The sequence below is a fragment of the Lithobates pipiens genome, unplaced genomic scaffold (genome assembly GCF_037356315.1).
Source record: "Lithobates pipiens isolate NorthernLeopardFrog02 unplaced genomic scaffold, aLitPip1_a1.2 Scaffold_13, whole genome shotgun sequence".
Classification (NCBI taxonomy): Eukaryota; Metazoa; Chordata; class Amphibia; order Anura; family Ranidae; genus Lithobates; species Lithobates pipiens.
In genome coordinates, this window is record NW_027507718.1 from 181,206,470 (window position 1) to 181,219,458 (window position 12,989).

The 12,989-nt window shown below is 46.3% G+C and overlaps 1 protein-coding gene across 3 annotated transcripts in view; it reads right to left on the reverse strand.

The window, feature by feature from the left end:
• The window catches only part of LOC143974486 (protein mono-ADP-ribosyltransferase PARP14-like), a 197,508-nt gene that overhangs the window by 113,602 nt on the left and 70,917 nt on the right, over window positions 1–12,989 (reverse strand). For all 3 annotated transcript variants that reach the window (XR_013272233.1, XM_077475944.1, XM_077475943.1), the window contains exon 5: window positions 3,587–3,844. Coding sequence is in view for 2 of the 3 variants with exons in the window: in XM_077475944.1 (XP_077332070.1) it covers window positions 3,587–3,844 (258 nt within the window). In the remaining variant the exon portion in view is untranslated. The remainder of the gene's footprint in view (window positions 1–3,586; window positions 3,845–12,989) is intronic.

Below are 12,989 nucleotides of genomic sequence, written 5' to 3' on the forward strand. Positions count from 1 at the left end.
AGCACTGAAAAAATGACACTTTGCTACAATGTAAAGTCGTGGGTGTACAGCTTGTATAACAGTGTAAATTTTCTGTCCCCTTAAAATTCAACACACAGCCATTAATGCCTAAACCACTGGCAACAAAGTGATTACCCCCCTAAGTGAAAAGTGAAATTAGCCATTTTCTCTCCCTGGTGTCATGTTACTAGTTAGTGTAACAAGGTATCAGGTGTGAATAGGAAGCAGGTGTGTTTAAATTTGGTGTTATCGCTCTCACTCTCCGTACACGTTACGTTTAATGGGACTTCATCACATTACTTGTATGGGAGGAGGAGCCACATCTAATGACGTCACCCATTGCTATCCTTTGGTGCCAAAGGGAGATTGGCGCTTGCTTTGTTTTGTTACATACTGAGAGGATCGTTTGTGAGTGTTTTACCTTTTAATAAACGTGTGCACTTTTAAACAGCAGAGAGCAGCTACATATATTATTTTTCCATATGTATCTGGGATCGAGCTGTTATTCCGGAACCCTTGATGCTTCACATATTATTCCCCCATATGGAACAAGTGTTATTGATCTGTTGGTAATTCCGAGATCCATTATTTGAGGTGAGTGTGCTAATTGTCTGCGGGTGAAGGGATTTACCACCTGGAGTACCATTTTACATCTGATTTCTCTTCATTACATGTGGAATCCTTCTAGCTCATTGCAGGACTTTTGGGCTATATTTTGGACTTTTATTTTGCTGTTTTATATGTTCACAGTATTTATTGTGATGTTATAATTTTGACAGTATTAGTTTTACATTTATCTTTTATAATTTGCGCTGTACTGTGTTTGCTTGTATATTTCTTTATACTGGCTTTTGAAATGTACAAATGCAACCATTTGGGAATTTTATGAAAGGTTTAGCACTGTAAACACTTTTTTTAAAAGCTAAGTTGTGCATTTTATACAGGTGTATTTATATATAGCAGACCAAAATGGGGGACAAATGAGGAGGAAAGAGGGACAGTCTCGGCAAATCAGAAACAGTTGGGAGCTATGCAAACAGTGTACAGTACACTTTCTTTGATCTCTGACTTGTGGAATTGTGGAATTTCTACAGTCCAACAATTACTATATCAAAGCCAGATTTGTAGTAGTAGCAAGTCAAGAACAATGACAGGCAAGCTACATACATTTAAAAAAAGCTACTTGTAGTCTGACCTTAAGCATATCTTATATCTATATCCTACATATCTGAGTAGGACAGAGAGCCAATTACTGGAAAAGGAGGATAAAGAATCTGAAAAAAACATGTCTACAGACATGCACGCACTATACTTACACAAAAGAGACATTTTACATTTTTGCAGCTGTAGAACATCTTGGCTGTTTGCAGAGTGGAATGATAATTAAAACATATTTTCTAACAACCTAGTATACGTATGTCATATTAAACCATAGCCTGTACAGCAATTATATATGCCATACATTTTTTAAAAGTGGAGACTTTATAACCAAACCTGCCTTCATGATGGCAGAGATAATTTATTAAGCATGGATGAGAACAGGACCGCCATCAGGGGGGTACAGCTATCACAAGTGTAAGGGGCCCCCTGTGCACAGTATCTGATGGCTGTGTGGGTTCCTGTGCGTGGGTCCTGGGTCCTTGGTGGCTGTGCGGGGTCCCTGGTCCTTGTGCTAGGTCTCTGGTGGCTGTGCAGGGTCACTGGTGGTTGTGCGGGGCCCCTAGTGGTTGTGCGGGGTTCTTGGTGGCTGCGCAGGGCCCCTGGTGGCTGTGGGGGGTCCCTGGTGTCTGCGCAGGGCCCCTGGTGGCTGTGTGGGGTGCCTGGTGTCTGCGCAGGGCCCCTGGTCCCCGGTGGTTGTGTGAGGACTCTGGTGGCTTTGCAGGATCTCTGGGCTGTGCGGGGCCTCTGGTGGCTGTGCAGGGTCCCTGGTCCCTGTGTGGGGTCTCTGGTGGCTGTGCAGGGTCCCTGTGCGGGGTCTCTGGTGGCTGTGCGAGGGTCCCTGGTCCCTGTGCAGGGTCTCTGGTGGCTGTGTGGGGTCCCTGGCCCCTGTGCGGGGTCTCTGGTGGCTGTGCAGGGTCCCTGGTCCCTGTGCGGGGTCTCTGGTGGCTGTGTGGGGTCCTGGGTCCTTGGTCCCTGTGTGGGGTCCATGGTAGCGTTATATACAGGTGTATGTGGGGGGCTGACATACATACAGGTGTGTGCGTGGGGGGGCTGACATATATACAGGATTGAGGGGGGGCTGAGTGCATACAGGGGAGATGGCCAGTGAGCGGATTTGGTAGGATGGCCCACTGGGCAAGCCCTGGGGAATGTTGGTGGTCAGGCTGGGGGGGGGGCCCAAAGCTATGTAAGGGGCCCAACAATTTCTGATGGCTGCCCTAGATGAGAATATTGCAAACATTCCCTTTAAGTGGCCAGAACTTTTGCTGGCTTATAACTCATGTCCTGGGACTGGGAGTATGCTATAGGCCCCCTAACCTAAGGGAGGAGGGGAAAACGGACCTCCTATCACAATTTGTATGAGCAGCAAGGATGGGAAGTGTTATCATAATGGGGGGGTTTAATTATCCAGATATAGACTGGGCAGAGGGAACCACACATTCGTCTAAGGCTCGCCAGTTCCTAAATGTCTTGCAGGACAATTTCATGGGTCAGATGGTACACGCACCAACTAGAAATAAAGCGTTACTAGATCTACTGATTATCAACAATACAGACCTGATCACAGACGTGAAAATAGGGGGCAATTTAGGAAACTGCAATCACAGGTCAATTAGCTTCAGTATAAATCACACAAATAGGTAACATAAGGGAAATGGATTGAACTGAGATCACAAACAATGTTATTAGCCTTCCCGCTAATCTTATTTAAACTACAAACCCCTATCTCTTATGTATTAAAGATATTTATAGCAAACCTAGAGCCCAAAGGCTTTAATTTATTGGGCTTTACTGCCACAGTGAATGGGACCCAATTATAAATAAAATGCAACACATTTTAGTACATGATTACACATAAAAAATTGACAAAATTGAATTAACCGCTTGCGGACCAGCCGCCGCAGTTTTAATGTGGCAGGTTGGCGCCACTGCGCGAAATCACGTTATTGTACGTGATCTCGTGAGGTCCATATAGCAGGTGCGCATGCGTGTGCCCGCCGCAAGCTCCATGAGTCCTCTGTGGGTCCAGTGGACTTCCCGTGGGAAGAACTGGGAAATATTCCCCCATGCTGCCTAGTGACAGGACACTGATCACCGCTCCCTGTAATCGGGAGCGGTGATCAGTGTCGTGTCACACATAGCCCCTCCCCCCACAGATGAATGGCACGGGTATGCCGTTCCTTCTGCATGATACCACAGATGAACGGCACGGGTATGCCGTTCCTTCTGCATGAGGCCACTGGCTACTGATTACTAGAATATCTCCTAAACGGTGCACATTTAGGAGATATTCATTTAACTTTTAGGTAAGCTTTATTATAGGCTTACCTGTAGGTAAGAATAGAGTGTTTACTACCACTTTAACAGCTACTGGAACCAGGAGTTCAAGATATAATATTACAATGATCATATTTGTAGAGCTTACTGCAATTGATGATGATCCATTTGGTCCATCCCATGGGAGGCAAACGATGAAGATTACAATTTTACAGTTTAGAGGGTAGTTGTTTCCAGGAATTGGTAGTTGAAAAATGCTTCCAGGTTCAAGAGTTTTACGATCATTAAGAGCATTCATAAATAGATTTTTGAACCGATCACCTCCCTTCAGTTGCAGATTTTTAGTAACATTCAAAGCTTCGAGAACCGGATTATTAGATACTAAAGGCGCAACCAGCACATCAGCCTGAAAATCAAATACAAAGGATCTATAAATATTTCTGGCATTGTCACCCTGAATGGAATGTAAAGTAATTATAAATGAAAGTCATTTGAAAAGCACAATTTTTTATTTTTTAAAATAACATGTATGTTTTTCTTACTTGCTTTGTGCAATGGCTTGCAAAGAGCAGCTCCGGTCCTCCTCTTCTTGAGTCCCCCGCCGATGCTCCTGGCCCATTGTGCATGTTCCCTCCTAAGCCCCTGTACACACGGTCGGCGATTCTGCCAACCAAATCCGTCGGATTTTGCCCGTCAGATTTAGTCCAACGGATTGTGTCCGAAACTGTTGCATACACACGGTCGGGCCAAGTTGGGGAAAAATCCGATCTTTCAGAACGTGATGACGTAATTTCATTACGATGGGATTACATTCAGGCTAGTAGCCAATAGCTTTGATGTAGGAATTTGATCTGAGCATGCGTGGCACTTGGTCCGATCAAAATGCTATACACATGATCGGATTAGGTCCGACCAGCCCAGTTGGTCGGGAAATATTTCCAACATGTTGGAAAATTGGGTCGGACGGAGATTCGGACGGAATCAGTCCTATGAATACCACACACATTCGGATTATCTGACGACACGGTCCGATAAGACGCATTCCGACAGATTCTCCGACCGTGTGTACAGGGCTTAAGCCAGCTCTGTATGTCTATTGACACACAGAGCGTGGCTCGGCCCTGCCCCCTCTCTCCTTACTTTCTGTGATTGATAGCAGTGGGGGCCAATAGCTGTTCAATGAAAAGCGAGAGCCTCTACTCTCGTGCACATAGCCAGATAGAGTTTGGGCTCAGGTAAGTATGGGGGAGAGGGGGAAACTGCATGCAGAAAGGTTTTTTTTTCCCTTAGTTAAGCTGGACAGGTACTTATCCTTGCATTCTCTGACAGTTTTTCGCCTGATGCGCTTAATCCTAGAGGATCCCCTTCTTTTGGATTATGCTGAGCATAATGAAGGTGCTGTTATATTTTAATCACTTACTAACCCTGGGTGAAAAAATAGCCAGAACACCCCCTTCCTTCCATACATATAATCAATGTCAGTTTAACAGATTATGTACCCATCTGTGTTGTAGGAGCACTAATAGTGTCTCCCTTATGAATGAAAGTGGTAAATTATGAAGCTCTAAGAAAATAATTCCCTCTCATTCTCATTTTAGTTCGTTTTTATCTTTTATTTATTTTTATTTTTTTCATTAGTAGGAAAGCATTTTTTGTTTTTATTTGTTTTGTTAATTTTTGTAGGATTACATAAAACGTTTTTACAAAAAAAAATATTTATGTAATTTGTAAATAATTTTGTCAAACTTTTTGGTATTTCTATCAGATTCTGAATTAAAGACCATGGTCACCATGACCACTAGTGAGCGGAATCTAGCAGCGGAACACAAAAAACAATACCAATCTGACAAAGTCTCTAACCACTCCACATTCTTTCCAAAAGAAAATGTTTTCGCTTTACACACACTTTATAATTTCATCCAACACAGTAAAACTGTGTCCGTGCATATACAGTGGGAAAAATATTTATTTGATCCCCTGCAAATTTTGTAAGTTTGCCCACTTACAAAGAATTGAAGGGTCTGTCGTTTTTATCATAGGTGTATTTTAAATGATAGAGACAGAATATTAACCAAAATCCAGAAAAAAACACGATACAAATGTTATAAATTGAGTTGCAGTTCAGTAAGTAAAATAAGTATTTGATCCCCAAACAAAACATGACTTAGTACTTGGTGGAGGAACCCTTGTTGGCAAGCACAGAGGTAAGAGCTTTCTTGTAGTTGGTTACCAAGTTTGCACACATCTCAGGAGGGATTTTGGTCCACTCTTTTTTACAGATCTTCTCTAAATCCTTAGGGCTTCTTAGCTGTCTCTTGACAACTTAAAGTTTCAGCTCCTTTCATACATTTTCTATAGGATTAAGGTCTGGAGACTGACTAGGGCACTCCATGACCTTAATGTGCTTCTTCTTGAGCCACTCCTTTGTTGCCAGTATGTTTTGGGTCATTGTCATGCTGGACGACCCATCCACAACCCATCTTTAATGTTCTGGCTAAGGGAAGAGGGGTCTCATCCAAGACTTTTAAATACATGGCCCCATCCTTTGGCCCTTCAATGCGCCAAATTCAACCTGTACATTAGCAGAGAAAAAACCCCAAAGCATAATGTTTCCATTTTCGTGCTTCACTGATGCATGATGCTCTTAGGGTGATAGACAGCATTTTTCTTCCTTCAAACATGGCGATTGGAGTTAATGCCAAAGAGCTCAATTTTGGTCTCACCTGACAACAGCACTTTCTCCCAATCCTTCTCTGACTCATTTAGATGTTCATTGTCATGACTGCCTTCTTGAAGAGGGGGAATCACCGTATTTGGAGGAAGAAAAATGCTGACTGACTATGACCCTAAAAACACCGTTCCTACAGTCAAGCATGTAGGTGGAAACATGCTTTGAAGCTGTTTCTTTGTTAAAGGTACAGGCCAACTTTGCCACATTGAGGGGCCAATGGATGGGGCCATGTATTGAAATATTTTGGAAGAGAACCTTCTTCCCTCAGCCAGAACACTGAAGGTGGGTCATAAATGGGTATGACAATGACCCAAAACATACTGCCAAGGCAACAAAATAAAAAAAAATGTATGGAGAGAGATGAAACTTTGAGTTGCCAAGTGACAGTCAAAAAAACCTTAAGGATTTAGAGAAGGTCTGTAAAGAAGAGTGGACCAAAGTCCCTCCTGAGATGTGTGCAAACTTAGTCACCAACTACAAGAAATGTCTTACCTATGTGCTTGCCAATAGAGATGGACGAACTTCCGGCGGGACGTTTCGCGAACGCGAACCGCAAACGCAGCCAAAAGTTTGTGAACCACAAAGTTTGAGGCAGGCCCCATTGACTTCAATGGCAGGCGAACTTTAAAAACCTACAGGTCATATTTTCAGCCACAAAATACTTACTAGCTGTGCACACATAGTCCCACCACATGGCCACTGGCATAACACATGTATGAAGTGAATCTGGGATCGACAACTACAAGCATTCTTTTTTTATCTGTGAAATTTTGACAATTCAGGACCCAGGAGCGCATGAAGGCAATGGAGGAGAGCAAAGGTCAGGGTAGGCTATGAAGAGGGTGCAGGAGATGATCACCAGCACCGTGATAGAGAGCATTGACACCAGCACCGTGATAGAGTGCATTGACACCAGCACCGTGAGAGCACTGACACCAGCACCGTGATAGAGTGCACTGACACCAGCACCGTGAGAGCACTGACACCAGCTCCATGATAGAGTGCACTGACACCAGCACCGTGATATAGAGCACTGAAACCAGCACCGTGATAGAGTGCACTGACACCAGCACTGTGATAGAGTGCACTGACACCAGCACCGTGATAGAGTGCACTGACACCAGCACCGTGATAGAGTGCACTGACACCAGCACCATGATAGAGTGCACTGGCACCAGCACCGTGATATAGAGCACTGACACCAGCACCGTGATATAGAGCACTGAGACCAGCCCCGTGATAGAGTGCACTGACACCAGCACCATGAAAGCACCATGAAAGCACTGACACCAGCACTGTGATATACTGCACTGACACCAGCACCGTGATATAGAGCACTGACACCAGCACTGTGATAAAGTGCACTGACACCAGCACCATGATAGAGTGCACTGGCACCAGCACCGTGATATAGAGCACTGACACCAGCACCATGATATATAGCACTGACACCAGCACCGTGATAAAGAGCACTGACACCAGCACTGATACCAGCAACTCGCTGCTGGGCCCCAAAAATATGACACTGCTCAACCTCTTCAAACAGGAGGGTACAGACATATAGTACGGTGTGCTTTTTTTGTACGAGGAAGTGAGCCAAATGTAGAAAAAAGGTCTGTGTGCTGATTAAATAAATCGTTTATAGGGATATACATGGTCTACTGGTCACATGTGTTGAATTCCTCCGAGATCCATGCCTCATTCATTTTTATAAACGTGAGGTAGTCAACACTGTCGTGAGCTAGGCGAGTGCGCTTATCGGTCACGATCCCCCCTGCTGCGCTGAACGTCCTTTCGGACAGGACACTGGATGAGGGGCAAGCCAACAGTTCCATTGCAAATTGGGCAAGCTCTGGCCAGAGGTCAAGCCTGCCCACCCAGTAGTCCAGGGGTTCATCACTCCTCAGAGCGTCCACATCGGCTGTTAACCCGATGTAGTCGGACACCTGTTGGTCTAGGCCAGGGGTGTCCAAACTTTTTTCAAAGAGGGACAGATTTGATGAAGCGAACATGCACGAGGGCCAACCATTAAAATTCTGTCTGCGTGTTCGTTCAAGCGCTAATACACTGCCCAGCAAGAATTATCTTGCCTCTGCTCTTTAGGGGTACCATTGGCTCTTAATGGTACCCCACACATTGGAAAATGTGGGGTGCTTTTGGTGCAGTTCAATAAAAAAAAAAAAGATTGGGGACTTCTTTCCCTGCATTTTTGTGGGTAGGGAAGCCCATTGGAATGAATGAGCTTCCCTACACGCAGCCACACAGATGTGAACCAAGGGCTTGTTCACATGTCAGGTTGGAGGGGCAGTAAAACTGCATGGTTAAGCCGTTTTTTTTTTTTTTCCACAAAAAGATTTTTATTCGTACATAACACAAACAGGTACACAGCACATTACAAGGACAAACAAAAGCAGCGTCCTTAATTTTGCGGTACAGTGACAAGGTCTATAGACATTTGTACATAGCTGATTAAGCAAGAACAGGTAGAATACGGAATGTACTGAATCTAAAAAGTCAGGTAACAGAAAAAACAAACATATGAACTACCATCAATTGCATAAATCCAAGAGGCTTTGAGCTAACAGCAATGTGCGGGTAGGAAACATTGAGCAGGAGAACCCCTCCCCCATCGGGCCCTTCCAAGGACCGACTAGGATCAGGGGGCCCGCCTTTAGGAGTATTAAGAAATAAAAGACATAGAAAGCCTCCTAATATCTTTGGTATACAGAGGTGGGGAACCTCCATGTTAGGTAGTGTGCCAATGGGATATGGTCTATGCATGAGGGGCGAAAGAAAGGAATAAAGAAAGGATGAAATTAGGGGGGTGGGTACGGAAGGGAAGGAAGGGCCAGAAGGGGCCGAAATAGGGCTAAGGGGGGATGGAGAAGGAACAGAGGGGGGATTGAGGGGGTAGGGGGGGGAAGGTCGCTCCTCTCCCCAACCCCAGCCCACCAGACAGCGAACACCAGAAATCATCTTGGGTGATTAATATGGAAAACACGACTTGTATCTGTCCGTGGACTTAAAGTGCGTCCAGCATGCCCAGGTGGCGGAAAATTTCTGCGTGCGATCATGAGAAATAGAAATTAGCTCTTCAATCTCTTCAATTTTAGCAACTTTTGTCAACCAGTCTCTGACAGTAGGAATCTGGGAGGAGCGCCAAAGCGCAGGGATGCAAAGTCTTGCTGCATTGACCATATGCATGGCCAAGGACTTGTGGTATGCCCGTCTGGAAAGAGAGGTGTGGTGAAGGAGGTACTGCCCAGCAGTGAAATCTAGTGTGTAAGTGGTGACATGTGCTATTATGGAATGTACCTCCTTCCAAAATGGTTGGAGCTTAGCGCAATCCCACCATATGTGGAGCATAGATCCTTCGCCCTGGTTACATCTCCAACAGACATTTGGGACTGAGGGAGAGAATTTATGAAGTCGGGAGGGGGTCCTGTACCATTTTGTTAATATTTTATAGCCGTTTTCTTGAATAGCAACATTCATTGATCCTTTATGTGCGTATGTGGAGATGGCACTCCAGTCTTCCTCTGTAAACTGTAAATTTAGGTCTCTACCCCATGATGCTTTGGAGGATTCCGTCTGTGGGGATCCCGTTTTGTCCTGTAGAATAGAGTAAAGTAGGGATATGAGGTGTCTTTGTGGCGTGGCCTGGGCGTGAAGGGATTCGAATGGGGTAAGTCGTCTTGTCCAGTCGTCTGAGTGGGGCTTGGAAGTGAAAAAATGCACCAATTGTCTGTAAGTCCAGAAAGGAAAGTCCCCCGTGCGAGACATGGCTTTAAGGGCGTCATAGGATTGAAGTCGTCCTCTGTGGAAAAATTGTTGTGCTAGGATATCGGCATGTGGCCATTCTCTTGAAAGGAACGTTGCCGATTCCCCGGGCAAAAAATCCGGGTTTCCCCTCAGAGGTGTCAAAGGGCCTAGGTACGAGGAGATCTGGTGGGAGGTTACCGCTTTCTTGAAAGCTAGCAGGGATGCATGGATGAGCGGGTGCGTCTTGGTTAAGCCGTTTTTATCACCCCCAACTTTTCCCCCTTTAGCTGCAGAGGGAACAGCTGGGAGTGTACACATGATATGGCTGCAGCTGGAGGTATACCCAGGGTGAATGGGCCTGCACTGCAACTACCCCGCAACTGTATGGATTGCACAGTTGCGGTATAGTGATGCTGCATTTACGGGCTTAAAACCGGTGGTGAGGAGGCAACATAATGCCTCTTTACCACCTTTCAAATGCCTCTGAAAAGCGATCTGTGCATGGATTGCTTTGCCGAGGAACAGCAGTCCTGGCTGCTATCACACACAAGCCTTACAAAAGCAGTTCTGATGGTACAGGAATGGGGGGTGGTCTGGATTAAAAGTAACATACATACAGACACATGCAGACAAATGCATGCATACATACATACAGACACACAGACATACATACATACATACAGACATACAGACACATGGCCACACACATGAATAAAACTTTTAAAACAAATCTAGCTTGCAGCATAGTACAGTACCTTTCCAGCTTCCTCATTCAGCTGGGTACTGCACTGTAGGGGGAAGCAGAGAGCACAGCACACTCCTCTGCACTTTACTTTCACTTTTGGGGCTGGGGAGCTTCTCACAGTGCTGATGTACAGCTCGGCCGGGGATTGCTCATCTGACAGCCCTGATAGCCAGGCGGGCCGTTCAAAACCGGGCCGCGGGCCAGACTTTGGACATGCCTGGTCTAGGCATTCCCTGATGCTGGATCTGGATGAGACCTGTCGATGGGTCGGCTGAAAGAATGACCTCATATCAGAAGTCACCAACACATCTTCAAACCGGCCTCTTCTTGCAGGCACTGTTGCATTGGTACCCGCAACTCTTTCTCTGGGAGTGGGAATTCCTCCTCTGCCAGCGCACGCAAAAGCAGAATGCAGCATTTCTCTAAGCAAGGCTTGGAAATGCTCCATTCTGACAGCCCTCTGTGACAGTGGTAACATTTCCACGATTTTGTGTTTGTACCTGGCGGTCTAAGTATGTTGCCACCCAGTACTGGTCCTTGACCTTTATGCTTTTTATACGGGGGTCCCTGTTAAAACACTGGAGCATGAAACCCCCCATTTGCACTAAACTGGAAGCGGTGTGGTGGCCTGGCTCCTGCTCATCATCCAGGATAATGTCATCCTGCTCGTTCTCCTCTCCCTATCCACGCACAACAACAGGGATCCCAGAAAGGTTTAAAGCATGCTCTTCTTGCTCCTCCTCCTCCGCCCTGGCACCATCCTCCTCTGACTCCTCTTCAGACTCCTGTTATTGACTTGTTTCAGATAGAGTAGCCCCCCCTGGGAATTCATCCAGCATTGCGACTTCCTCATCTTCCCGCTCCTGCTCCTCCACGGCTTGATCAATGACACGATGCAATGCACGCTCCATAAAGAAGGCATAAGGTACCATGTCACTGATAGCGACATGGCTGCGACTGACCAGTTTGACCATCACATGTCTGCAGAAGTCTGCATGCATCGCGCATGAGCAACCACTGGTGCGGTGAAAAAAAAACAACTCCCCAGAACCTGTTCTGCCGCAGAGTTCGTGTAGGTAGACGTTAACTGCACGTTTCTGCTGGAGCAGCCTATCAAGCATATAGAAGGTTGAGTTCCATCGCGTCGGACAATCGCAAATAAAACGTCTGACCGGCAGATTGTATCGCCGCTGAATGTCAGCAAGGCGAGCCATGGCCATGTAAGATCTTCTGAAATGGGCCGAGATTTTCCTTGCCTGCCGCAAGATGTCCTGGACCCCAGGGTATTTGACAACGAATCGCTGCATGGCCAAGTTTAAGACGTGCGCCATGCATGGTAATTTTGCCCTGTTTCAATGCGCTAAGCAGATTGGCACTGTTGTCCCACACTACTTTACCAATTGTTAAATTGAGCGGTGTTAGCCACTGATCTGCCTGTGAACGCAAAGTTGAAAGGAGTGCAGGGCAAGTGTGGCTCTTGGCTTCCAGGCACAACAGACGCAGCACAGCATGGCAACGTCTCACCTGGCATGTAGTAGGTTCTGGGGAGCTTGGGCGGCGCAGCGGAAGAGACGCTAGCAGCGGAAAAGGAGGAGTCAGCCAAGGAGGAGGGGGAGGAGGATGGAGTAGGAGGAGGAGGAGAAGAAGAGCCAGGCCTGCATGCAATCCATGGTGGTAAAACCAAATATACACAGGTGCCACAGGTTACATGCTTGACGGCCGTCAGAAGGTTCACCCAGTGGGCAGTAAAAGTGATATACCTTCCCTGCCTGTGTTTGCTAGACCACGTGTCTGTGGTCAGCTGTATCTTAGAACCGACACTGTTTGCCAAAGATACATTCACTTGCCGCTGAACATGGCCATATAGCTCTGGGATGCCCTTCTGTGAGAAATACTTCCTTCCTGGGACCTTCCATTGTGGTGTTCCAATGGCCACAAATTTTTGTAAAGGCCTCCGAGTCCACCAGTTTATATGGCAGTAGTTGACGGGCTATCAGTTCTGACAAGCCAGCCGTCAACCATTGGGCAAGAGGGTTATCTGGCGTCATCATTTTTTTACGCTCGAACATTTGGCCCACGGAAGCCTACATTTTTGCAGAAAAACGTGAGGATGGCGTGATGGAAGGTGGAGTGGAGGACAATTGTGAGGAGAGAGGAGAAGGAGAAGATGAGGCTGGACGGTGAGAGCCTGGAGTGTGGCTTTGTGTGTTCCATTGCTCCCACTGGGCTCGGTGATGGCAGCTCATGTGCCTTCTTAAGGCGGTCGTCCCTAGGTGAGTGTTGAGCTTACCGCGACTTATGCGTTGACTGCGA